Source organism: Halichoeres trimaculatus, unplaced genomic scaffold, assembly GCF_033239565.1.
Source record: "Halichoeres trimaculatus isolate MK-OKI-2021-1 unplaced genomic scaffold, fHalTri1.1 fHalTri1_scaffold_15, whole genome shotgun sequence".
NCBI classification, from domain to species: domain Eukaryota; kingdom Metazoa; phylum Chordata; class Actinopteri; order Labriformes; family Labridae; genus Halichoeres; species Halichoeres trimaculatus.
In genome coordinates this window covers 32,261,263-32,289,113 of record NW_027437193.1, presented here as the reverse complement: position 1 = coordinate 32,289,113, position 27,851 = coordinate 32,261,263, and the positions used below count along the sequence as shown (strand labels likewise).

The window sequence follows — 27,851 nt, the reverse complement described above, 5'->3', positions numbered from 1 at the left end:
GATGATGAAACTGTCTTAAATTGTGTGTTTGCAGAACCAGCACCAGTAGAAACCGCTGAAGCCCCACAGTCGGCCAGGAACCATTTCCTTGGTAAAGATTATCCCTTCTGTGTTAAAATCATTACATTCCTACACAATGTGAAGTGGATCATGTTTTTGTTGCATGATTTAAAAAAGAGTCTCTTCTGTGTTGTTCAGGTATTGCCGTGGCCTCTGCTGTCGCCCTTCTTGCCACCGCTGCCTCCATGCTGTACATCAACGATGTGTAGTAAACAAGTTAAAATAAAGGTCTGGTCTGTAGCATTTGCACAAAATGTCTTTTGGTTGAATCATAAACAAAGTCTAAAGCAGCCCCTAAGATTTTTATCATCTCATCAATCATTTTGGTAAATAGACCTGCAGATTACACACAACAAGGTAAAAGTCACGCTATAGGCTCAGAGGAAAAGCACGAGATAGACAACGCCATAGGGATGAGTTAAGGATAAGCCTGAGGAGAAAGAGAGAAGAGAAAAAGGTAAAAAGGTTGCAGCACATAATTTTTAGTAAGACGTTCAACTCAAGGAGAGTTCAGTAGAAATTCAGAGGAATAGTAAAGATGAGTGAGAGAGCCACTCTCAGCAGCTTGACAGGGCCCTGATGCAGACGTGACAGTCTGGGCTTCCCCTGCAGGTCGGACCTATTGGGTCACAGGATTTGGGCTCAGAGAGCACAGATCACTTTATGAAACAATTTAAATTCTCTCTGAAACTAAACAACTTTATAGACGAGGCTGAACAGAGTTCACTAGTCTTACCATCTGTCCCTAAGGTCCATGGGACTGGAGACAACCTCCCTGACATTTCCGCAGGGGAGAAATGATGACAAGCTGAGGAGACAAGATTAGAGGTGAAATCAAAGGTCAAAGTACGCTGACAATCAAAAATACAGGACAATTTATGACGGCTTGATTTATTTTCCAGAAATGATGTAACCCTTATTGCTCAGAGTTGGAAGGCTTTTTTAGTGTGGCTGCAGTATTACATTCCTTCTCCATCTTTTACCGACTTCTTCACACACTTTGGGTTCAGTCTTTCCCAGTTTGACAATGAACACAATGATTCCTCAGTGAAGGTTCGTCAGAGATCTTTTCTGCTAATCTGAGGTTTGGTTTCTGTAGAGCAAGTGTAACACTGAGACGCTGTTTGACCAGACACATCTTTACCCTGGTAAGCCCTGGACTGGTGGACAATTTCAGCTGCAGTGTTGAAGTGACTGCTTGCTGAGAATCTCTGCTTTATCCTGTCCTTTTTGAGTTTGTTTTTTGTGGACGACCGGTCTTCTTTTAGGATTTGAATGATTTTGTGGTGCTGTCAGGAGGTAATATTCCAGAAATCATGGATTTGGAAGGACCGCCTCTTGGTCTTCACCTGCTGATTGATCTGAGCAACCTGCTGCTGTCGAGCTTCAGTCACTTTGGAACCACTCCTCTTCTTGCACAGTCGGTGACAACTGGAGACTTAGGCTGGCAGTCAGACTGGTTTATCAGATGGTAGAGGACACTAGCACCAGGGTCAGGAGACTTGGTCACCATTCCTCCAACAGGATTATGACCCAAAGTGCAGCTAAAGACATCTATGAATGGCTGATAACAAAACATTTGACTGTTCTAAAGTGGCCCTCTTTAAGCTCTGATCTAAATCTCTTCAGTCTGGAGGAGGTACCCTTCAAAGTTGAGACACACGAGGAGTCGACAAAAGTACCTGTGGACAGGTGCAGAAGTCTTACTGTGAGTTACAGAGGTTACCTCATTAGCTGCAAAGATGGTGCAACGAAACATCAGGTTAAGAGTTCAATTATTTTTGTCCAGGCAAATTTAAGTTTGTGTTTTAATATGATTCTGTTGAACCAAAATTCATAAACAAAGTCTGATTTTCAAAAGTTAACTTTTGGTAAATTTTGATTCATTGTTAATTTCATCAGTTTCAACTTATTTCATAGACCAATGTGTGTCTTCTTACTCTTTAACTGGGGACCTAAGACAAGTCAGAGAGAAGAGAAAGAGGAAGGGAACAAGGAGACGGGGAAGATAAGGGATGGCAAACTGGAGACTTAAAGTCTAAAGAAATGTAACACCAGAGAAGAGGAGGAAGAGGTTAGCCAGAGCTGAAGGTCAAAGGGTTCAAAATCTCAGACAGTCGTCAGCCACTGACCTCACAGCAATAAAGACTAATGAAGTGTGGAGCTGATGTACAGGTGTTGTGCCAAGGTAGCTACACCCGCCAGGATTCCTACCCCTTCCATGGAGATGCACCTGTGCTGGGTGATGACTGCGGCGGATACAACATACAATACAATGGGGCCCTCCGTGTCCTTGTAACTCATCTTCCTCAGAGCTAGACTGGCCTTCCCTGGGTCCACTGTCTCTTTCCCAGAATCAAGGCATGAGACAGTGCTAATCTTGTACATGGTAACTTAACACAATTAAATACATTTCCTCAAGTTCTGTACTTAAGTTTGATTTTGAAAAAGTGAAAACATAATTTAGTCCACTTTGTCCTGGATTTGAAATCTTTTATGGTCCATTGACAGCTTATTTGTCCCACAGTTGGGAATTTACAGAGTAACAGTAACAAACAAGACAGTATGAAGTGAAAAACATTACAATTGGTAAATATTGAAAAAAAATCATTTAGTAAAGAAGAAATATGTTAATATCAAGCACAACATAAAACTTAAAAAAAAATCTACTGAAAGAGGTGATATTTACAGTTATCATACTTTTGGTACTATTATTTTAAAGTGAATGTATTTTTATTTGACCCCCTGTACAGTGAGTTATGTATCCAAAAAAGAGATTTTGAACAATAATGTTTATCACCAACTCAAAAAGTTTGATTTTGAGAAAATGATCCTGTTTCCTGGGCTAGATAAAGTCCTTAAAATCCTAAAAGATTTATATGTTTATGTCAGATCTCAGAGCAACATTGTTTTTATTTCTGACTTGGTTGAAAATAAGAAGAAAATAGTGGAAAACAGTGTTTTTTTACCACTTTCTTCCTGAATCAAATTTTCAGATGTGTTGTAACATGGAATAGCCCATTGAATAAGAAGGGAGGGGGAGTACCCAAAACCATCATTAAAGATTAAGCCCTTTTGTTGTACTTTGAAGCATGTGAAGTAAGATTTAGAAAAAAGAAATGCTTTCAATTGAAGAGAACTTCATAAATCAGTTTGTAAGAGATGCTTTGGGGGGCCCTGGGAATCTTGGAGCCCTATGCAACTGCCCATGTTTGTCTTATTGTAACTACGCCCCTGCCTACACCCTCGTGTTTTATTCCTCAGATACTCCATATTAATGCTATAATTCCATACGCGTCTGTCACCGTGGTTTGTGAGCGTAGACTGGTCCCAATTAGTTGTATTCGCCGCAGTCGTCACCCAGCGCAGGTGCGTCTCCGCAGAGGGGGTAGGAATCCTCTGAGCAGCAGTAACACGGACGAAGGTCTCTGAGGCAGGACAGGGTCAAAGCAGATTTTTGTGTTTACAGGGAAAATGTTTGCAGGACTCCACTCCCCCTCTGATAGCTGGAGTTTGGACCCCACAGCTCTCAGTTATTGTTTGATTTGTCCAGAGCTAAGGTGCAATGTACCCAGACACCCGTCGACCACACAGCTCTACTGGACTCTGAACCTCAGAGACTCGCTCCTCCTTCTCATCAGATAAGTTGGGAAGAGAGGAGTGAATCTTATCCAACAGGCTGTCAGAGAAAAGGGCCTGTTAAAGACAGTGCACTCTCATTTGAATTGTTTTTGCTTGAGAGCAGTCCCGGACAGTGTTTCGGACCTCTATCCAACGACAATCTGTTACAGATCTTCAGAAAACAAAGCTTTTATACGACGTACGCAGAGCAGGCATCATGCTGAGTAAAGATCTTCCAGACATTGAGGTAATTTGTTCTTTATGCATTATTTTTCTTTAAGTTGTTTCTTTAAGTTCTTTAAGTTGTTTTCTTTAACAGTGTATACCCTCATGTGGTGGATAGATCAGCCTGAGAAGGAATCATAATGACCGCATGGTGCACATCATGGAACAAAACTAATAAGAGTCATGCAGGATTTCAACTAGGGCAACCAGAACGTTTTTGTAGTCAAAATTTATTTATTTATTTATTTGCACAAGAAAATATACATCAGACATTTTTTTTTAAATAAAAACATACTGTGCAGGGGAGCATGAGAAGACCAACAGGTCTTATAAGGCCACCTCCCCAAAGATCTTTTTTTTTTTTTTTTTTTTACATAACAATAGGCATGAGCAGTCACATCAAGTACAAAAAGTAAAATGAAATTATACCATATTTACCATCTTTAAACACCCCTGTTTGAAGAGGCTGATGAATAATAACTGTGGTGTAAAGAAAGTAATCGTTTAAAAAGCTGGCAAAACATGAAAGTCTTAACAACCCACAGAAATGTAAAAAGTCCCAAGAGAAGCTCTCGCCTACTTAACTAAGACTGTCAAGGACTTAGTTGTCACTCCTCGCAGCTGATAATGCACTCCACTGTTTACATGGCTGGAAACTAAAGCTAGACTCGTCTTATATTGCAACCTGAAGAGAGGCTCATTTCATCAAACGCAGTCCTGGTTCTCTGTTCCTGTTCAACAGTGGGTTAATGGCCAGGGGCGTATTTAGTGGTTTGGGGGCCCAAGGCAAACCCAGTCAATGGGGCCCTCCATGTCCTTGTAACTCATCTTCCTCAGAGCTAGACTGGCCTTCCCTGGGTCCACTGTCTCACTGTCCGAGAATCAAGGCATGAGACAGTGCTAATCTTGTACATGGTAACTTAACACAACTAAATGCTTTTCCTCAAGTTCTGTACTTTAGTTTGATTTTGAAAAAAAGTGAATACATAATTTAGTCCACTTTGTCCTGGATTTGAAATCTTTTATGGTCAATTGACAGCTGATTTGTCCCACAGTGGGGAATTTACAGAGTATCAGTAACAAACAAGAAAGTATGAAGTGAAAAACATCACAATAGGTAAATATTGAAAAAAATAATTTAGTAAAGAAAAAAATATGTAAATATCAAGCACAACATAAAACTGGAAAAAATCTACTGAAAGAGGTGATATTTACAGTTACCATACTTTTTGGTACTATTAGTTTAAAGTGAATGTATTTTTATTTGACCCCCTGTCCAGTGAGTTATGTATCCAAAAAAGAGATTTTATACAATAATGTTTATCACCAACTCAAAAAGTTTAATTTGGGGAAATGATCCTGTTTCCTGGGCTAGATAAAGTCCTTAAAATCCTAAAAGTCTAATATGTTTATCTCAGATCTCAGAGCAACATTGTTTTTATTTCCCACTTGGTTGAAAATAAGAAAAAATGGGAAAAAAGTGTTTTTTACCACTTTCTTCCTGAATCAAATTTTCAGATGTGTTGTAACATGGAATAGCCCATTGAATAAGAAGGGAGGGGGAGTACCCATGATCATTAAAGATTAAGCCTTTTGATGTATTTTGAAGCATGTGAAGTAAGATTTAGAAAAAAGAAATGTTTTCTATTGAAGAGAACTTCATAAATCAGTTTTTAAGAGATGCTTTGGGGGCCCCTGGGAATCTTGGAGCCCCATGCAACTACCTGTGGTTGCATACTTGTAACTATGCCCCTGCTAATGGCGTGTCTACCTTCACATGTCTGAACACAAAAAGCATTCATTAGCAGCAAAAACTACAAACTGATCAAAGGACATGGGGTTTTTAAAGAGTGAGTGTAATATGACCTGTTGAGTTCAGGATCAGTACCCAGTTTTATGTTTCAGGATGAACTACTGATTGTGGATTAATGCTCTGTGATCCTGGAGTCAATGACCAACCAAGCTTCATTGAAGTCCTTTACCAAAGATTAGGAAAGACAGTGAACACCAAGTTATTCAGTGAATGTGTTTGAATGAGTTTAGCCAATACTAATGATACCTCGCTGTAGCAGCCTCTACCACCTGTGTGTGAATGTGACAATCAATTAGCAAAGAACAAACTTTATTTATTTCATTCACAACTAAGAATGACACAGGGTGCTGAACCTATGAAAAAAGAAAGGACATTGACATTGTTAATAATAATAATAATAATAATAATAATAATAATAATAGTAGTAGTAATAATAATCTATAAAACAGAACAAAATAAAAAAAGGTGTACATGGACTGAGGAACTGTGATCTTAATGAGGAAACACTGAAGGTAAAATAAGATGTTAAAACCCAAGATGAGAAAATAAATCAACCAAATTAAAATAAATAAATATGGTAATAAAATACCATAAGATGTTCCATTAAAGTTTAAATTAAGGTTTCAAAATCTAAGAAATAACCAATAATTGGAAGAAAAATAAATACAGATTCACTTAACTTTAACTTTAAGATAGATTAAAATCAGAACTTGTTAAATGAATTAAAAAATAGAGTAATACTCCGTTAAAAACAAAACTAAAAGGTAGGTCTTGAGTAAAGTTATTATATAGTAGGGCTGCACGATTATCACAATCGCAATCGCAATGTCAGCACATGCAATTCAGATTTTTCTCCATGATAACCAAGCAAGTCTGTAGACTCATCATGACACAACTTTTTTTATTAAATCGCAAGCACAATCGCAATCGCAATATTGTCCACCTAATCGCAAATCGCACCTTTTCCCCAAATCGTGCAGCACTATTATATAGTTAAGAAAAGTAAATAAAAAAATAAAATGGCCATTAACTGAAATAAAAACAAAAACGAGGCTTTACAAAGGAATGAGAACTAATTTATACTTTATGGTGAGTTTATAAAACTAATTCAGATAAATTAAAATTATGGATGAAACCTTCAATTTTGCTCCTGGTTGATCCACCTAATACTATATATTTACTATATATTTACTATAAATTAAATATATTTACGCACTCTTTTTTGTTTGTGTGCTTGTTTGTGTGTTTGTTTGTTTGTTTGTTTGATTGTTTGTTTGTTTTAGCCATCCACCCAGTAGCCACTCAGAATGACACTGAGTCACACATTTTATTGTTCACTGTTAATGGTTATGCATCTGTCCTCCATAACTACATTTTTTCAAAATATTATGTTTTGAGTTGGAATTACACAATTTTTCTGACCTTTTTTTATTTTGCCCTGAGAACTACCCCATATAACCAGAATAGACTAAAACTAAACTGAAACTAATAAAAACTAAACTAAACTAAAAACTAAAAACTAAAAAAAAAATTGAAGGGGCTGAAGCTGAGAGGTTTTCTTTTGAGGAAAACCAGAAAGAAAAGTGAACCATTAAATGACTTTGCATGTGATAAAAGCATGGAGCGTTGTCTCTCTATTGTCTTTACTGACAGACTTTGGCAATGTTCATTCAGCTGATTTTTGCCTTTAATCCGAGAGGACAGAACAGTGGACAGAGAAGGACAGGGGAAGAGTGGGGAGTGACATGGGAAAGGTGCCACAGGTTGGACTTGAGCCAGGCTGCCTGCTTGAGGGCTTGCTTCATGGGGCACGCAACCTAGACCACTCTGGCAATCAAGAATCTGAGCATAACATTTCATTTAGACAGACATCCTGAGCCAGTACTGGAAGTTTGGTGTTCAGTTTCTCTCTTTAGCTCCAGAGTGGGCTGTAGTGGAAAAAAAAGAGCTTTGATTTATCAGAAAGTCCAGAAAAGTCCAGAATAAGTCCTTTTACTTTGACTGCTTACAACAGCATTGAGCCTCCTAAGGGTTAAAGGAGCTGAAACATGTTATTAAGTCCTGAAGTAACTTTATGGTCTTATGCAACGAGCCATGTGTTCGGTTGCACATCCTACAGATAACTGACATGTGGTCCTGGTGGAGTTTGAGTTTTCACGTGCAGAGATGAATCCATAGCCGGATGTTTGAGTTTGGGTTGGAAAAAGTATTCCAGTAACTTGTTCAGTCTTGGATTCTGTAACTTGAATCTATGAATAACTGTATATCTCGAGTTGGAACTTCAACCGATAACATTTGACAGGCAGAACTTTGAATTTTACCTTTGAGTGTGATGTCCTTAAATCTGTCTCTATTTTTAAATGTAGCTGAGGAGCATGTTTGGGTTTCTTGTTTGGTTGTTTTTCATACCGAGGAAAAAAAAAAGAAACGTTGAAAATCAGTGACTTTCTGAAATGCTGTTTTTATGCAGCAGGTCATCTAACCTTGGTACATTGACCCGACTGCTCACCATTATCTAACCACCTTGACCCTGACCCCCCAAACAAACAGACTTCCCAGAATGTTCCAGAGTTTCTGTGTTTTTCTCCATGTGTTGTACACTCACCTGTAGAAGAGTTTCTGTCTGATCCAAACCTTTATTAGATTTCAGACGATAGATTCAAACAACGAAAATGCAAATTTATAAGACTGATGGTGAGAATGGAGGATGGTTCATCTTTAACCTGTTATCTCTAGACCAGGGTGAATGATATCTTAAACTCACTGTGACAGAAAATGATCTCTAGAGATGGAATAACTGTTCTTGGTTTTCATCATTGATACTTTTTTAATGGTACTCTTGATTCCTGTTTTGAGGAATAACTTTTTGATCATAACTTGTAAGAGTTAGCACCTCTGAGCTGTTTTATTAATGTGTTGTCCCTCTCCGTCTTATCACACACAGAGCATCCTGGCTCTCAATCCCAGGGTGAAGACTCACGCTCAGATCATGTCCACAGCAAACAAGAAGAAAGAGAAGAAACACTGGAAGAGAAACCCGGAGAAGAGCTGCGATGTAAAGCATACAAGTTCATTCTCACACATACAATCAAACATACACAACTCGGCTTTTACTACATTTTAATCCATCTAATGTGGCCCTCACCTCGACAACCTTTTCCTTCTTCTTGTCTTACAGTCTTGCATGAAATTAGAAAACAACTTTGATGACATTAAACATACAACTCTCAGTGAACGTGGTGCTCTGCGGGAAGCCCTGAGGTAAGAGTAAACACATTTTTATGAGAAATTACTTCCAGACAAACCTTCGTTATTTACTTTTCTGAATGCGAGGGAAGTCATTTGATGATAAGTTACATCTGTAAGCAGTGTTATGGATGACTCACCAAATCTTTAGTTCTCAGTGTTCAAGTTAGTGTCGAATCAAATAGAAATTCCTGTGATTTCTGCAGGATTCCTGACATCATAGAGTACACTGTGATATCCCTTTATCCCAAACTAAAACATTTTACATCTGTTCCCATGACAACTCTACAGGCTAATAACACTAAAAACAGAGCTACATGTACACACAGTGACAGTCGCTTTGAAAATGTGTGATAACATTGACTGTTGTTACATTTTTCATTGCTGTGAATCCTGTTGGCAAAACTTAGCATTTTCTGATGTTGTTTTCACGTCATCTTTGCAAGTGTCTGGAACTTTATTTACTTATCTTTTAATAAAACTTTATCTTTCAACTTTTGACATTTGGTTTAACCCTTTGATAAAAGCCAAATCTATGTTTAGGTGTTTAAAATGTGCAGATGCTCCCTGTCAGAAGAGCTGCCCCACCAACCTGGACATCAAGTCATTCATTACAAGCATTTCCAATAAGGTACAGATAAATAAATACACACCATCATGTATACACTTACTCAGTTTTTAATAGTTATTCCAAGCATGACTTAAAGTAACATTTTTAGATGATCATAATTTATAAATCAAGACTTTTGTGTGTAGCTGGGGCTCATGTGTGCATCCCTAACTGTGTGCAAACAGAACTACTACGGGGCAGCGCGGGCAATCCTCTCAGACAACCCTCTGGGTTTGACCTGTGGGATGGTTTGTCCCACATCAGAGCTGTGTGTCGGAGGCTGCAACTTATACGCATCAGAGGAGGGACCTATCAACATCGGAGGGCTCCAGCAGTTTGCTACAGAGGTAAAACATCCACAGATGCTCCTACACTTCACACTTTAACACCAAAAAGATGTTTTTTCTTATCATAAAAATGTAAAATTAGACAGTCTTCAACACTTAAAATGATTCCCGGTGAGTTCTGTCTTTAAACTTGATGACTGATTTGTTTTAAGTTGAGATAAATGTTCAACTGTCATTAAAAATGAAGTGTGTTTCAAGGTAACTAGAATAATACTGCAAAAACCAAAATCTAAACAAGTGAAAAAAAAAAAATTCTAATCAGACTTAATATGAACCACATATAGATAGATATTTTAAGTCCTTGTGAGGAATTTCTCATTGATCTTGAAAAAGTCTCCCTTCTAGATGTATATCTGATTGAAATCCACACTTTAAAATGAGATTATCAGCGCCAATATAGGTTATTTTAAAATGCTACTTCTTTAGCTTTCAGATCTGTGATTAATTTAGTAGTGATGGTGGACACTGGAGCCAAACTGTCAGACAGAAAAAGGACAGAAGAGCAGAAGAAAGATAAATGGGGGAGAGATACAGCATGAGCTAAAGGCTGAAACACCAAGATAAAAATAAATAAAATAAAATAAAATAAACCAAATACAATTAATAATGTTTTCTTTACTGAAATAACATATGAGGCTCTAATTTCGTGGCACAGCGCAGGGGACGCAAGCCTGGCGCACCCCACGCAGTGCTAATTTCTTGTGGCGCACAGTCGTGCGCTGCCAATTTGACAATTTGGTAGACCGTCTGCGCAGAGATGGTTGTGACGGCGCGCCAGGGGGAGTTGACGGCGTATTTATGTTGCCGCAGTGACAATTTTGTGCCAAAAACAGTGCAGAAAGTGAGCTGAAAGCTCGCCAGCTCCAACCTGGTCTATTCTCGGCGCAAAGCGGAGTGCAACCTCCGCAGCTGTAATTTGGTGACAGGCGCACATGTGCGCACATGTCAACAAAGCCTCAGAGGCAGGTTTCCAGAGTGTCAGGCACATTTTAATGCAATAAACAATCACAGCAATCACTATTTAATGTAACCATCTGAACCAGCATATACATTTATATCTATATTAACTGTCCCGTCACATCTGATGTCAGATTAAAGCCGTTTGTCATAATGGAAAGTTATCCTGACAGCAGCTGGAAGTTTGATGCACATCTTACAATTAAACAATAAACAGCCTTAACATCTGATACTGAGTATATATCTGGCTTCTCTCATTTCATTTAATTCAAAGAAAAGAGGGAGAGCAAAGACGAAGAAAAAAAGAGACAAAATAAATGTATGTCACTCAGGATTTACCTGTGATTTCCCATATTTCTCTGTTTTAGTCTTTATTTTTAACGTGATCTAAAAAGATGGAGTACATTATTGTAAGGAGGATGAGGTGGAGACACCAGGAGAGTATACAGTATATCACCAAAGGTTCTGCTATTTGGTGATGACAAACCAGGAGTGCAGGTGGATCAAAAGTATTCTGTATGGATAAGCCAGCTGTGTAACTGTCTCTTCATTTTTTACTCCTATTAATGACAAAGGAACAGATTACATCTGTCCATGGAGCTGGCCCACACGGTGACACGCTTCGTGTCCTCCGATGCGCCCCGCTGTCCATTCTCCTGCTGCAGGGACAGCGGCTCTGACCGTGTCCGCTACTGGGTCTTTCCAGCACACTGTTTCCGCAGTGCTGGGGATCACTCAGACCAATCAGACGCTGCGCCTCGGCCGCAGGGCATTTAAAGGCGAGGAGAGGCGCTCATTTGATTGTTGAAAACAGCGCTCGGCTGTGTTAAACCCACTCACAGCTTTTCTCCTCCCTCTCTGCCATTTGCACTGAGGGAGGCGTGGATACGCTCCTCTGAGCTCCACTGTGCCTCTCTGCGCCTTGACTGCGCCTCTCTTGGCATGGCAGGAAACTTGCAAAGTGCGCCGGTCACGCCCTGTTCGCGTAGCGAAGGCCGGCGCAGGGCAGATGCGCCTGTGCTTGCGCCTGGTCTACGAAATTAGAGCCCATGGTGTATATTGTTTCATATTGTTTAAATCTTGTCTTACTGTATTGTGCTGTATTCCATAATCTGAAATGAACACATTTTTAATTTGATTACTTTAGACTGTAGAACTCAAACTCTTCACCCTTTGTAACATGATTCACTGATGCAGACTACACTGTAAGACTAAATACCATTTACTGTGCGTATTTCAGACCATTTAAGTCCATGTGATAATCATTGGTGTTTGGAATGGGCTAATGAATGAACTAGTTTTAAACCTTCCTTTAAACATTATTCAGGGTTTTTTTTACTTAGCCTTGACAGCAATAGTTTACTTATTAACTTATTCAGGTCTCCCTAAGAGGGAGTCTGTTTATCCTTTTGTTTGTTTTGTTTATCCTTGTCTCTCTGGTAACACTGGTAAAGGGTTCTTGTGGACATGAATAGTTTAGTGTTGAGGGTCAAAGAGTTTACCTCCACAGTTCACAGTTTACATTCAGCATTTGGTACATCTTCTTTCCACCAGAATTCTTACTTCTCAAATTTGTTTCAGGACTTGTAAAAGTGTTCTACCATCTGTGAATTTGTCTTGTTCTTTGTAAAAGTGTTTTGTCAATCAAGTGTAGGTTTTGTAATTGTTTGACTGGTTCATGTATAAACGTTTCTCAAGCACAAAGCTTAGTGTTGACCTGGGTTAATAAAATTTACTAATTTATCTTAAAACTAAATTAATTCACCTTTTTTCCATCTATGTAACACAAAAATGCTTGTATGTGTGTGTGTGTGTGTGTGTGTGTGTGTGTGTGTGTGTGTGTGTGTGTGTGTGTGTGTGTGTGTGTGTGTGTGTGTGTGTGTGTGTGTTGGTGTGTGTGTGTGTTTTTCTGTAGGTATTTAGTAAGATGGGCATCCCTCAGGTCAGGAATCCTGAGCTCCCAGCAGCCAGTGAAATGCCTGACGCATACCATGTCCCCATAGCTCTGATCGGCTGTGGTCCAGCATCAATCAGCTGTGCCTCCTTCCTGGGTCGCCTTGGATACGATAATGTAACCATTTTTGAGAAACAGAAGTACATTGGAGGACTAAGGTAATGCAAATATCATATAACATTATTGTCACGTGATGACAATAACACTTTTTTATTTCTCAACATCAATAATATACAAAAAAAAAAAACTCATGTTATATTTTTGAAATTTGAACCTTGAAACTGTGTCGTTCTTCATGCAGCACATCAGAAATTCCTCAGTTCCGTCTTCCCTATGAGGTTGTCCAGTTTGAAATTGACCTGATGAAGGACTTAGGAGTCAAGGTCAGAGCCCAGATTTTGAAGTTCTCGAAAATATGGGTTATGTTTTTTAGTTGTAACGTCAAGAAGTCTTCTCCTGGTTTATTTAATTTTTATTTGTGGACACTTCAGGTTGTGTGTGAGAAGGGTCTGGGTGTGGATGGAATGAGCCTGACCTCCCTGAAAGAGGAGGGATATCAGGCTGTCTTCATTGGGATCGGTGAGTTAAACACTTTACCTTGTTTTCTTTTAAAAGTTGGGTGGAATAATGTTTATCAGATGAGCCTCCTGTGCTTTAAATAATTTCTTACAGAGTTTAACATACAGCATGTCTAATAAGTGTCCCTCAAACTCCTGGCTAAGCATAACGTCTTCCAGTAAATGTGCATGGAGTTTTTAAAACTCTTTTGCAGGAGTTGAAGCTGCTTTATTTTAAATTATGCTTATCATAATAGTTTTAGAATAAAATGTTTGTCACCCTGTACGTCTACAGGTCTTCCCCAGGCCAACAGAGCCAAGATCTTTGAGGGTCTAACAATGGATCAGGGTTTCTTCACCTCCAAAGACTTTCTTCCCATGGTGGCCTCAGCCAGCAAGAAAGGTGCAATGCAAACATTAACAACCAAAGAAATGACTTGTTTCAAGTTTAGGCAATAAACAACATATTAAAAAAAACAATTACAACAAAAAAGCAACATACAAATACATCAAAACACTATCCAAATAACTACTGAAAACCAAAAAGGACACAGCCACATTTTTTTGATTAGTCAGAGCACAGGATAGTTTTTTACTGTCACTTGGTCTGTCTTAAAAAGAGCCAGATGGAGTTTATGATATTTATGGATCATGTGCATATTTGGTGTCCCCTTGTCAAAGCTCATTTATGTCTGTGTTTTTGGATGCAGCGACAAACTGTGTTCACAGACAGTGGTCTGTGATTGTGATTTGAGCCCATGCAGTGATTTCTAGTACAGAGTAATGTCTGTTTGTCATTAAAAATGAAGTAATGTCAGCAGTGTTTTTGTGCAGCAGAAGCCCAGAGCGCTCGCACCAAACACCCCCTCCCTGCTCCTCTGCCGGTTTCCTCTGCACTCAGACGGGGCCATATTTTACTTGACCAACAACACAAATAAATGGACTCCCACCGAAAAAATCTGATATCAGTCTGCATTCACTCTTTATTTAGAGAATTTTCAGCGCGTTACTGTCACACAAAAACACCGCTAAATAAGGCTCTAGTTCTCATCGTGGCGTAAAATGGCGCTACCTTCGCTGCAGAGCCACAGCTGGCTATGAGGCGCTCGCCGCTTAGTGTATCAGTCTGCGCGCGCGGCGTGCTGGATATAAACAAATGCAGGTAGTCTGCCAGGATGAAGAGACACGATGAGAACTAGAGCCTTATTCAGCAGTGTTTTTTGTGTGACAGTAATGCGCTGAATATTCTCTAAATAAAGAGAATGTGCAGAGGAAACCGGCAGAGGAGCAGGGAGGGGGTGTTTGGTGTGAGAGCTCTGGGCTTCTGCTGCACAAAATCACTGCTGTAGGGGTAATTTCTGCCCAGAACCTTGTGATAGGACCCAACTTGTTCCATCCTGGAGTATCACTTTACGATAAAGACCACCCAGCCTTGGTTTTTTGGCGTTGTACTTTTCTTTTGTGAGCATCTTTTCATCTTTACCTCTGAGAGACTCAGCCTTTGCTGTTTGCTGTTTTAATACTCAGTCATCTGTTGTATTACCCAATGGATCGAGGGGTTTCCCTCCAGATGTCTGTTTTGGTATTATTTATTTTTTCAAGGGTTTTTTTTGTACCTGTGCAATTGCCCAAAATGTGTTGGTGGCATTAGTTTGGATTTTTATTTATCAAAATAATGCAGTTTTATCAATCAACATGTTGCACTGTTTCCAATTAAATAACCAATCGTATCATCTTGGCCAAATAACACTTAACAGTAAAAATATAAACTTGAGATCACATTAGAGGTGGCCCTTCTATTCAGTACAGTTACATGCAACTTAAGAAAAAAAAAATCAGACCATGAGCTTAGTCAGTAGGAGATCGGCCCATTAGGGTGCATGTAAACAGCTTAGTCAGACTGAGAACAGACTGATCGACACATGTAGATAATGCCATTGCTACTGGACTGTGGTTGCATTTAGCAGGACTCGGTACACCTTGGCCTCTAGCGTGAGCAAAAGAGGAAATAGGTGGCCATGATAAATAGGGTCTTTGTGCTCCAACACAACAAAAACCATGTAATGTAATTAACATGTATAGTATTCAAGAAACAGAGAGCTACTGCTGCATCCAGCTTGGTCATCATTGTTAGAATGTAGCTTCCCAGTCGGGTGACCCAAAACTAGTTTGATAAGCATGCACCATCACATATCAAAAAAGGACACCTATCAGAGTGGAGTGAGGTGTTCTGCATCAGAAGTCTGATTCTCTTTTCTGTGTGCTGATGAAACTAGATCCTCCCATGTGGCTGTAGGATGGAGCTATGACCTTAGTCGGACCTGCGTATGCATGTACATATCTTTCGTATCCCCTGCTTTCCTCTCTTGTGTCCAGGTATGTGTAAGTGTCTTTCTCCCTTGCCTGAGATCAGGGGGGTGGTGATCGTTCTTGGTGCAGGTGACACGGCCTTCGACTGTGCCACCTCAGCTCTTCGCTGTGGAGCCAAAAGGGTCTTTGTGTGCTTTAGGAAGGGATTCACAAACATCAGGGCTGTTCCTGAGGAGGTACTGAAGAGGCATGGACCCAGTTCATTTAGTAGTTAGTAGACAGATTTACACGCAGAGAATGCTGAACTTATACTTCTTCTTCGTCAGATGGAGCTAGCTAAGGAGGAGAAGTGTGAGTTCCTGCCCTTCCTGTCACCTCGTGAGGTCATTATGAAAAATGGTCGTGTTGCTGGGCTTCAGTTCTGTCGCACTGAGCAGACCGAGGAAGGTAACTGGCTGGAAGACGAGGACCAAGTGGTCAGGCTGAAGGCGGATTACATTATCAGTGCCTTTGGATCCATGCTGAATGAACCAAAAGGTAACAATCATATAACCTGTCAATAAAAGACTCTGGTTTTGGGTGTCTTTATTTCCTCTGGTAGAAACTGGGTTTTTGAGAAACAGCATCAATAGAACTAAGAAAAAAATTCATAAGTTAATGTTTTTTCTGTCCTTAGTGACTGAGGCCATGGCCCCTCTGAAGCTGAACCGCTGGGGCACACCAGAGGTGAACACAGACACCATGCAGACCAGTGAGCCCTGGGTGTTTGCAGGGGGAGACATCGCTGGTTTGGCAAACACCTCAGTGGAATCAGTGAACGATGGCAAGCAGGCCTCCTGGCACATTCACAGATACTTACAGGTACATTCAGATTTAACCAGAGCTGGGCTCATTAGATAATTCAGAGAAACATTCTGTTTTGTTTACAGGTAAGTTCGATAGATTGATGCTTAAAGTGCTTTTCAACTGTGGGAACTTGGGGTCTAGATTTAGTTCTGAGGGATAAACTTACCCCTGAAAGCAGGCCTGCCCAGGGTGGCAGTGCTATCCAGATATCCATGAACTTTTGAAGGTGGGGCCTTCAAGCTGAAGGTGTCTGATTGGTGGAGCACCCACAGTGCCCCCCCATCCACAATAAGATGACTTCCAGCTGTAATGGTCTTGGTTCAGTACCTCCAAAACAATGGTCCTCATTGAGCCTGATAGTGTGAATGTGTCTCTTTCAGCTCCAAGTACAGTTTAAAGAGTGACCCTGTAAACTAGAGACCTATACACGTCATAATCTCCTCATCAGATCAGTATTTAATGATGATCTGAAGCTGTTTGGGAAGGATGCGTCCCACTCAAAGTCGACGCTCAACAGGCTCATTGTGAAGCCAAGACAAAAGTCTATCTGTGGTCCGGTGTTTTGCTGGTTGAAGCTGTTTTAGGTTTTTTGAAAGTGGCTTTGACCTGTGACAGCTTTGTCTCAAGAGCTTGTCTCTATTTAAATGTCAACAAATCCATCTTCAATGAAATAAAGCACCATCAAAGACAGCACAGGCTGAAAATTTTCCGTGCTGCCAGGCTAACTTGCAGTTTTTCAATGCAACAATGCTGATCTGTCTTCTTCTACGGTGCCATTTAGCCTAATGGTGTTCATCATCGTCTTACTGCACTCTACTGGTCTGGCAATGTTTTACAATTATCCTTTAAAAAAAAAAAAAAATTACTGGCCTGCTTCACTTAAGCTGTGTTTCCACCAAGTAGACCGGTTCGGTTCGTCTCGGTACGGCGCACTTTTTTGTGGCGTTTCCACTGACTCATCCTTGGACAGACCCCTAAAAAACCGAGACGAGCCATCCTACTTTTTTGGGACTCTTCCGTATGGGTGTCAGACTGAACCGATCCGCTCTCGGAAGGTGGAGCAACACACTGCAGACTGTTGATTGGTCTAAAAGAATCGTCACTTACCCTGACAGCGGCTGCATTTCTCCTGGCGGCACACAGACTTCTCTGAAATGAAGCTTGATTGCACTTTGTAACAGAGAGTTACATGCCAATCACAGAAAAGACGAAATGCTGCATGTCTTCCATCTATGCTCTTTGTTTTCTGTGTCGCATTTTTCCTCTTTGTTGGATTTAATAGTGGGGTAAGCTGTTAGGGCGTCGCGCTATTGTTTAACAGCTGCAGCTTCCGGCATTCGGCTTACACGCCGCCTACCACAAGAGGGCACAGTTTGCTGTGGAAACGCAAACGGTATCAGACTTAACTGTACCAAACCGTCCCAAACCGTACTGAACTGAACCGGACTGCTTGGTGGAAACATGGCTTTAGTCTACCTGGGGTTTTGGCCCTTGGTGGGAACTAGGGATGGATGGATTTTCAGCATTCTGAGTCATATCATTAGCATTTGCCTTTGTTTTTGTAATCTACCGCCGCAAAGAAATCAATTTAAAACGTGTTGGTCTTTCTCTAGCAGAAACGCATACAAACAGTTGGCCACAGGAACTATCTAGTTCCTGGGAATAATTAATCAGAAACTAAAAGTTTCAGGATCTGTTGGTCAAAAAAACACCTTTTGGAGTAAACGTGGTTTTAAAGATGTTCTAAGAATGCTGTCCTTTGAGTTTGAGCTGTGCAGAATTTTATCTTAATGTACCATAACGCTTAAAATAAATGAGTGAAAAAAATGTTTGAAAAATAAATTACCATAGATGAAACTGAAGCCAAACTTTAAAAAGTAAATCAAAAACTGGTTTAGTTTAAATTATTAACTTGCCTGTCTTCTTCTTGTAGTCCCTGCATGGACAGAAAGTGGACCAGGTTCCTAAGCTGCCGTTGTTCTACAGCGCTATAGACCAGGTGGATATCAGCGTCGAGGTCTGTGGGATCAAGTTTCCCAACCCGTTTGGCCTGGCCTCTGCTCCCCCCACCACCAGTACCGCCATGATCAGAAGAGCTTTCGAGCAAGGCTGGGGCTTTGCTCTGACAAAGACATTTGGATTAGATAAGGTACGGTTCACACAGTTTATGAGAGTTTGTAACAAACAAACATTACCAAAAAGGTGCTTCTGAGTTCAGTGGAGCCACAGTTCAATTTGGTAAACGCTAAAAACAGAATCAGGTTATGTTAAAAAGCTCTCAGTTTTTTATAGCCAAAAATGTCCCTTTATACCAATCTGTCTCTGCAGGACCTGGTGACCAACGTGTCCCCCCGTATTGTGCGTGGAACCACCTCGGGTAACGTGTTTGGACCAGGTCAGGGCTCCTTCCTCAACATTGAGCTCATCAGTGAGAAGACGGCAGCGTACTGGTGTCAGTCTGTCGCAGAGCTAAAGAAGGACTTTCCTCATAATGTAAGTTGTTACACGTTGAGTATCTTTTCAAGAACAAAAACCTGTTTGAAGCATGATTTAAAGAAGGCAGAGTGTTCAGGCTGCAAAACAAGATGCAGATCTGTCTACAGCCTCAAAGATATTTTATAACATATCCATGACAGTTTCCTATCATCATCTCAAAGACTGCATGCATAAATAAAAAACCTAAATTTTTTTCTCCACTCTGTGGCTTCCACAGTGTTTTCATGCTGGAAATATCAGAGAGCTTCTCACCAGTGCTAGCTGGTTTTAGATTTGGCTGGCCCCACAGTGGGTGGTTTCAGTCTCAATTTAAGGCTACCTCCAATTATCAGAGGAGGATGGCCTGTTTTAAGGCTTGTTGTAACCAATTCTTTGTCTAAATAGTCCCCCAGTGTGAGTTTGTAAGCACAGCTATTTACTTCTGGCCATGGTGGAGCCTCCCACTCATGTAATTGTTTCCATGTTGAACTGACTCAGACAAAAGAGACACGGTATAAAATGAGACCTTTCTTACCTTGGTAGTCAATGTAAACACAACTGTACTGTGAATCAAATGGAACACCGAAAAAGAAAACCAGCTCGTAAAATTATTCACCCATAATTCTTTCCTATTTGTTTTAATTAATTTTGTTTTGACTTTTTTTCTTTTGCTGTAAAACAGAGCCTGCACCAGGACAATCTTCCTTTCTGTTCATTTATCTTCTGTATGATCAAAAACAGCAGATGCTGTATAACCTCCATACTAACCATAGACTGTATAAAACATGGACGTAGTCTCGCCGACGTCACCTGTCTGTTTCTGAAACAGAAAATGAAGCACATTGGCTATAGCGGCCATATTGGTAGTGGCAAGGGCTTCCCCTACAGCCATAGGGCGCTGGCTGTTTTGGGGGAGCTCGTGATCTTAATATCCTCTGAACAGCCGCGTTAGAAAAAAATTCACTCCCCGTACAGTCGGTGCTGGTAGTAAAATTAGCGACTCAGACAGGAGACTTTTTTTGAACCAGGCTGTAAATAGGTTAATTTCTGCTTTGAATACGGCTTTTTCTGGCTTGGTGTGTATGTGACTTCCGCTACTTCTGGAGCCAGACTCAAGCGAACACTCCAAAAACAGCAGATTTTAGCACTTCTGCATTGTCTCATATTCTCAGACCGCAGGTTGTTGCTTGATGCTAACAGGCTAAATGTAAGAAGCCAGTCTGTCCACTTGTAAAGTCTCACTTTTTGCTGGCCTTTGTTGTTGTCTTACTGCCCTCTAGTGGTCTGGCTGTGTTTTAAATTTACCTTCATTTTTTCTCAATTCATCACTGGCCTGATTTTAATAATTTACCCGGGTCTTCGGCTCACTGTTGATATGCAAAAAAACAATGGGCCACAGAAGCAAAGTAGTCACTGGGGATGTTTTACCAGGATCTAAAAGTTGCTGGACCCATTGGTTGAAAAGCCCCTTGAAGTTTATGTCCCATATCGAGTGTTTAAGATGCTAACAGCACAGGTTTTCTGTAGAAAAAGATGCTGCCAGCACAAAAACGTTCATGGTGGATCCAAACCCTTATTAGTGACTTGCCCCTTGGCTGACCCCTGGCAAATAGCCTGAGGTCAGGATGATCAGATATGTGTGGGAGGAATGACACTTGATTTGTTTTTACTTCAAGTTTGTTTGTGTTAAATGTGTGACTGTTCACGTCAGTTGTTGTTATGATGTCACCATTGTGTTAAATTTGTAAATGTCATTATGCTTGCTGGAGTTTTAATTATCGAAGTATGAACTTTCTCTTGCTGTGAAGTACATGTGAGAGGGGGACTCCATCAAAGGAATACACAGTTTTTTGGCAAGTCAGTGTCTGAATTTATTAAGTTTGCTGAACTGAGTAAATGACAAGTTAATTTGAGTCAAATTTTTGGAAACAAACCTTTCCCTGTGTCTTCCTCAGGTGGTGATCTCAAGTATAATGTGCAGCTACAACAAAGAAGACTGGACAGAGCTCGCCAAGATGGCAGAAGTGAGTGAAACCACATCTCAGGATCTTCATCATTTTCATCTTCACAGTTAACAGCATTTACACGGTTTAATGGTTGTGTTATCATCATATGTTCAGGTTACATCTGTGTAGTTAGAAGAAGTGATGAATTAAAGTCATGTGTGTGTTCAGAAATCAGGAGCAGACGCTTTGGAGCTGAATCTGTCCTGTCCTCACGGGATGGGAGAAAGAGGCATGGGTCTGGCCTGTGGACAGGTAGACACACACACACACACACACACACACACACACACACACACACACACACACACACACACACACACACACACACACACACACACACACACACAAACACACACACACACACATATACAAACACAGGGAAATTATACTACATACATACTGTGTGTCAGAGGCTACAGCCCGGCATAACATCTGTAAATTGTAAAATCCTTCATGTCTCGACTTGTTGCTGTTTTTCTCATGTCTCAATCATCAGGACCCGGTGTTGGTGCGTAACATTTGTCGCTGGGTGCGTGCAGCCATTACCATCCCATTCTTCGCTAAACTGACACCAAATGTTACCAATATTGTTGACATCGCCAAGGCTGCTCATGAAGGTAACTGTATCTCTTTCATTTTTTTTACACTATTGACTTTAATAATTACAAATGTTTTACTTTTATTTTAGATGTGTGGCACTTGCCTGGGTTGCCATAATTGTTGAGTTGTTTTTTAGGGGGAGCAGATGGAGTAACAGCCACCAACACAGTCTCAGGTATGATGGGACTGAAGGCTGATGGCTCACCATGGCCCAGCGTGGGAAAAGGAAAACGCACCACATATGGAGGCGTTTCTGGTAAGGACACACATAGATATACAAACAATCCCTCTTAAGTTACCAGTACATTTGTTTGTTGAAGAACCATTACACTTCTAATAACAAAAAAAACTTCAATTGGTTACGTTGCTCCAGTTATGATGTGTGAACTTATTTTTCCACATTTTCATTGAAAAGCAATGCATGGATACACGTACTGACAAAAACCAGGCAGACCCTGTGTAAAACTCTACAGAAACGCAAACCCTTACATGGGATACATCACAAAAATGTCAACATTTAACACAGCATTTTATTGATGACCTCATTATTAGATCTTAGGGCTCTAGTTTCCTGGCGAAGTGCAGGGGGCGCAAGCCTGGCGCCGTGCGCTGCCAATTTGACAATTTGGTAGACCGTCTGCGCAGAGATGGGTGTGACTGAGGTGTCAGCAGATTCATGTTGGCGCAATGACAGTTTCGTGTGCTGAAAGCTCGCCAGCTCCAACCTGGTCTATTCTCGGTGCAAAGCGGAGCGCACCCTCCACAGCTGTAATTTGGTGACAGGTACACATGTGTGTTCATGTCAACAAAGCCTCAGAGGCAGGTTTCCAGAGTGTCAGGCACATTTTAATGCAATAAACAATCACAGCAATCACTATTTAATGTAACCGTCTGAACCAACATATACATTTATATCTATATTAACTGTCCCGTCACATCTGATGTCAGATTAAAGCCGTTTGTCATAATGGAAAGTTAACCTGACGGCAGCTGGAAGTTTGATGCACATCTTACAATTAAACAATAAACAGCCTTAACATCTGATACTGAGTATATATCTGGTTCTCTCATTTCATTTAATTCAAAGAAAAGAGGGAGAGAAAAGACGAAAAAAGAGACAAAATAAATGTATGTCACTCAGGATTTACCCGTGATTTCCCATATTTCTCTGTTTTAGTCTTTATTTTTAACATGATCTAAAAAGATGGAGTACATTATTGTAAGGAGGATGAGGTGGAGACACCAGGAGAGTATACAGTATATCACCAAAGGTTCTGCTATTTGGCGATGACAAACCAGGAGTGCAGGTGGATCAAAAGTATTCTGAATGGATAACTGTCTCTTCATTTTGTACTTGACAAAGGAACAGGTATGCCTGCGCTTGCGCCTGGTCTACGAAATTAGAGCCCTTAGAGTTTTGGGTTCTCACTTATAAATGTTGTGAACCCACAAAACTGGTCTGATACTTTCCACACCAAGTTTGACTTTTTAAAAAAAAAAAAAAATGGTGATAAAATGAAAGCACTTGCAAAGTCTGTGAGTATACTTCAAAGAATCAGTTTCATTATGGGTGCATACTGCTTTCAGAGTTCTGGTTATATCAACAGTATCCCACCAGTTTTGTAAATAAGACCACAGATCTCCACACTGAAACCAGCTCCTACCTGGAAGGTTTAAGGGTTAGACTTTAGATAATTTTTTTTTGTAATGTCAGAGGATGCTATGTTATTCTTGAAAATGAATTTATGTCATGAAAGAAACATGCTGTGAAAATGTCTTCAGGTAACGCCATCAGACCGATTGCTCTCAGAGCTGTATCTGCCATCGGCAGAGCCATTCCTGGTTTCCCAATCCTGGCCACAGGAGGAATAGACTCAGCTGAGACCGGACTGCAGTTTCTTCACGCTGGTGCCTCAGTATTACAGGTGGTTATTAGATTGCCTGTCCAATTTTTAAATGAGTGTATTTTTTTAATAAAAACGGTAGATTTTTTTAGCTCAACAATTTAATATATTCAACAGAATCCCTTCCCTTTGGTGTTGGAGTATGATGGAGTATAATTTTTTTTTTGTCTGTGGTTGTCCTCCAAAGGTGTGCAGTGCGGTACAGAATCAGGACTTCACAGTGATCGAGGATTACTGTGTGGGTATGTACCCGAGTGTCTGCTTCATTTCCTTTTCTGAGTCATCCAAATGAAAGCATACTTCTCATACTGCAGCGTAGCTTTTTATAACGGGGCTCTTGTAATGCTCTTAACTCTCAGAAACTAACAACATACTGAGATGAGTCCAGACTGAAGTGCTTCAAGATTTTAAAACTGTTTGATAGCACCACTGAGATGATGTTTGTGTTCAGGTCTGAAGGCCTTGTTATACCTGAAGAGTCTGGAACTGAAGGACTGGGACGGTCAGTCTCCTCCGACAGAGAAACATCAGAAGGGAAAACCTGTTCCCAGAATTGAAGAACTGGTTGGAAAGGTATGATATACAATTACCTACATAATTAGAGCGAAAGTGACCAAAAAACACTACTTTGTACTCAAGGAAGAGTGAAAACATTTGGGTTTGCTGTCAGAGGAATCTGTACTTGTTGGAGTATGAGGGTTTAACGAGCAGTTTTTAATTTCTGTTTTTTTCTATCAATGTGTGTGTGTCTGTGTGTGTGTGTTTGTGTGTAGAGCCTCCCTAGCTTTGGTCCATACCTCCTTGAGAAGACAGAGGCTGTAGCAGAATACAAGAAACAGCTCAGAGACACTGATCAAACTGATCAGGTTGAAAGCACCATGAGCCGGGATGGCTTGCCCAAAAAACCTGTTCCTGCTGTCAAGGTAAGACACAAACAACCCCTTTCTCAATTGGTGCTAAGCATGTGTGTGTATGTTTGTTTGATGATGGGTATGTTTGTATTACAGGATGTCATTGCACGAGCGCTACGCTACATTGGAGCGTACCAGGAACTTAACAACACGGAGCAGGTACCTTTTTGTCCTCTCACATATTGTGGACATTTTACTCTTGAATTTGAAATTGTAAAATACATTTAAACAGTACGACCAAGGATTAGGGCTCGATAAAGCAAAAAATAATAAGGATTTATTAAAGTTAAGTCATACATTTACGAGAAAGAAGTTATAAATTCACAAGATAAAAGTCATAAATTTACAAGATTAGAGTCAAAAATCTTCTAAAATAGGTCATTATTTACAGAAATAAAGTCATGAATTAAAGAGATTCAGGTCATAAATTTACAAGAATAAAGCTGTTATTTACGAGAATTGAAATGTTGTTATACTGTGTAGCTTTAGGCTATCAGAAGAGCAGCAGCCTCCTGTGCAAAAATGAGCACCATGGAGCATCTCGTGAAGTTATACTTTGTTCAGGTTAGCTAAGAAATCAGGGCTTTGTTAAGAACTTGGGTAAAATTGGAAAGATATTCACAGATTAGTCTGCCCCTTATCAATAAGTCACCATTGGAACTTTGCTTTTACATAGTGACATCACATAGTCTTTGCAATCACAGCAAGTTAGACTGAGAGCCAGGGAGAGGTGAGTTTTTAAACACGTGTCCTCTGCATTGAGAAACTTGCAAAACCTCTGCGCAGAGCCCGATTTTGAAGAAATATCTTCACCCAGGAGAGGTGCAGTGTCCTCAAAATCATTTTACACATATGCAATCTCACATTTTTACACTGCATTTATGTGATCTTCTAATAGCTAAAGACTCAGATAACGAGTTTATTGTCATGAAGTTACGACGTAGTTATCATACATTTATGAATGTCTTCTTGTAGATTCATGAGATCAATCTAGTAAATTTAGCTTTTTCTTTTCTTCAATATGGCTCTAACAAGCAATTTTCCCTCAGGGATTAATAAAGTACTTCTGAATCTGATTCTAATCATCTGTAGTACAACAGAGATGAATGCCCTAAAAATTAAGGAAAAGAAACAAAAAATTAAACAGTAATTTTATCCCAAACTGTTAACAGTCTTGATTTTAAACTTCACTTCTCTGGTCAGCAGGATACAGCATCTGATAAGGACATTTTTAGTGCACTAACTTATTACTTGAACTTATTACCAGTTGTGTTTGGTCCTTTTCAGGAGGGGACATTCTTAACAGTCTTATGAACAAAAAGATTTAATAAATAGAGTAATAAATCTGTATTTTGTTCACATCAAAGGTGACATAAACATGAAATAAGTCACAGTTGACCGTTAAAATAACCCTCCTGTGTGTCCCAGGTCCAGGCTCTGATCGATGAAGAGATGTGTATTAACTGTGGTAAATGTTACATGACCTGCAATGACTCTGGATATCAGGTATGTCTGTTTTTTCTTTACAAGGACATTTCCTTTTTGTCTCTTCTACAATCTTAAAACCTGTTGAAGAGCAGTAATAACTGAGCCTGCTTCCTGTCGTTCCAGGCTATAGAGTTCCATCCAGAAACCCACCTTCCCATCGTGACCGACAGCTGCACGGGCTGCACCCTGTGCCTCAGTGTCTGTCCAATCATAGACTGCATCAAAATGGTTACCAGAACAACACCTTATAAGCCTAAAAGAGGTGTGCCTGTTAGTCCAGTCTACTGAATGAAAGGGAAGGGAAGTGTAATAACCCCATATTTGAAGATCAGACTTTAGATTTGAGTTCATAAAAGAAAGAAAAGAAGTATCTCCCTCACTTTTATGACATCTACAAAATGTTTTTGAACACTTAAGAAAATCATTAAAAAGTACAACCAGCATGTTTATCTACTTTGCAGAGAGGACGAGGAAATATAAATGATTTATTTCGGTGAAATGAAAATTGGCTGAACTTCTGACTGTTTTCGTTTCCAGCCACTCAGTTTCTTACTCTACATGTCAGATTTGACCCTTTAATACACACACTGATGGCAGCAGCTGATGTCTAGCTAACCTGACTAAGCGTGCCGTGTGAAAAGGACGTACACGTTTAGATTCAGAAACACACAGAACACACTTGAACAGTTTAGCCCCATTTCCACCAAGCGGTTTAGTTTTGTTCATCCCTGTACAGCACACACTTTGTGGCTTTTCCTTTGACTAAAACTGGGACAGGTCTCCTATTTACCAACCTGTACTGTCCCACTTTTTGGAACCCCTCTGTTGGAGTGCCAGACATACTGATCCAACCCCAGAAGGTGGGGCTAGAAACACTGCTGCTGGATTTATTAGCGGGGTCTGTGTCGCGCTGCTATGCTGTCAGGCTTTCATGTAGCTGATGCAGCTATCAGCATCCAGTTGACACGCTGCCCATCAGGAATGGAAACCCAAACAGGATCAGGCTTAACTGATCCGACCAGTACCAAACTGTACTGATTCATACAGGACTGCTTGGTGGAAACAGGGTTTTTGATACCAGCTCCTAAAGGTCATGGTTCAAGCACAGTATTGTAGAAATAAACGTGTGAATGATTTTTTATATAAATGGGACAGAAATTGACACCTTAGATTCGCCTCATTGTCCTCCCAGGATTAAAATTTGATGTTTGATGTTTGATGTGAACCATACACTGTTTATTTTAATTAAATGTGCACATAATGTTTTGATGAAGAGTGATTGTATGTTTAATTGGTCTATGAATCAAATAAACTGTGATATGTTGCGCTGACCTGTTTGAAAGTGTCTCACAGTTCTGGAAAAAGAAGAATAACTTTTCAAATAGCTGATACATTGATAGACAGATTGACTGTTAAATCATTTCCTCTTTGGATGCCACAATGCAACAAAGACGTAATTAGGAGCCCATGCAGTGATTTCCACTACAGAGTCATGTTTTGTTGTTTTTTATACCATGCAGCCTGAGTGCTCTCTACTAGAATAGAATAGAACTTTATTGTCATTGTAACAAGTACAACGAAACTGAAGTCACAGCAGCAATCAAGAAAACCAAAGTAACCTGTTTGTAATCTGTTCACCTCTGCACACCCAAGTAACACCACCATCAAGTTTGCAGACAATCTCTCTCTCTCTCTCTCTCTCTCTCTCTCTATATATATATATATATATATATATATATATATATATATATATATATATATATATATATATATATATATATATATATATATATATATATATATATATATATATATGGCAATACTTTCTGAAAACTGAGTTAGAGATGAGTAGTCATGTATTTATGTCATCTTTATTGATTATTATTTCTTAGCAATGAATCCATGAAATATCTCCAAGCAT

At 40.0% G+C, this 27,851-nt stretch overlaps 1 protein-coding gene across 1 annotated transcript; it reads left to right on the top strand.

Moving 5' to 3' along the window:
* Positions 1-31: 31 nt before the first annotated feature.
* On the top strand, positions 32-26,071 carry dpydb (dihydropyrimidine dehydrogenase b). Its single transcript, XM_074689609.1, has 25 exons — positions 32-91; positions 199-288; positions 8,664-8,774; positions 8,898-8,980; positions 9,509-9,596; positions 9,761-9,922; positions 12,795-12,991; positions 13,135-13,216; positions 13,325-13,412; positions 13,686-13,793; positions 15,767-15,936; positions 16,027-16,237; positions 16,377-16,561; positions 18,480-18,695; positions 18,875-19,039; positions 20,977-21,045; positions 21,196-21,279; positions 21,524-21,644; positions 21,764-21,883; positions 23,410-23,552; positions 23,719-23,773; positions 23,983-24,104; positions 24,305-24,454; positions 24,539-24,601; positions 25,871-26,071. The coding sequence occupies exons 2-25, from the start codon at positions 262-264 to the stop codon at positions 26,003-26,005; spliced, it is 2,955 nt and encodes a 984-aa protein (XP_074545710.1). The 5' UTR covers positions 32-91; positions 199-261; the 3' UTR covers positions 26,006-26,071.
* The last annotated feature ends 1,780 nt before the right edge of the window (positions 26,072-27,851 follow it).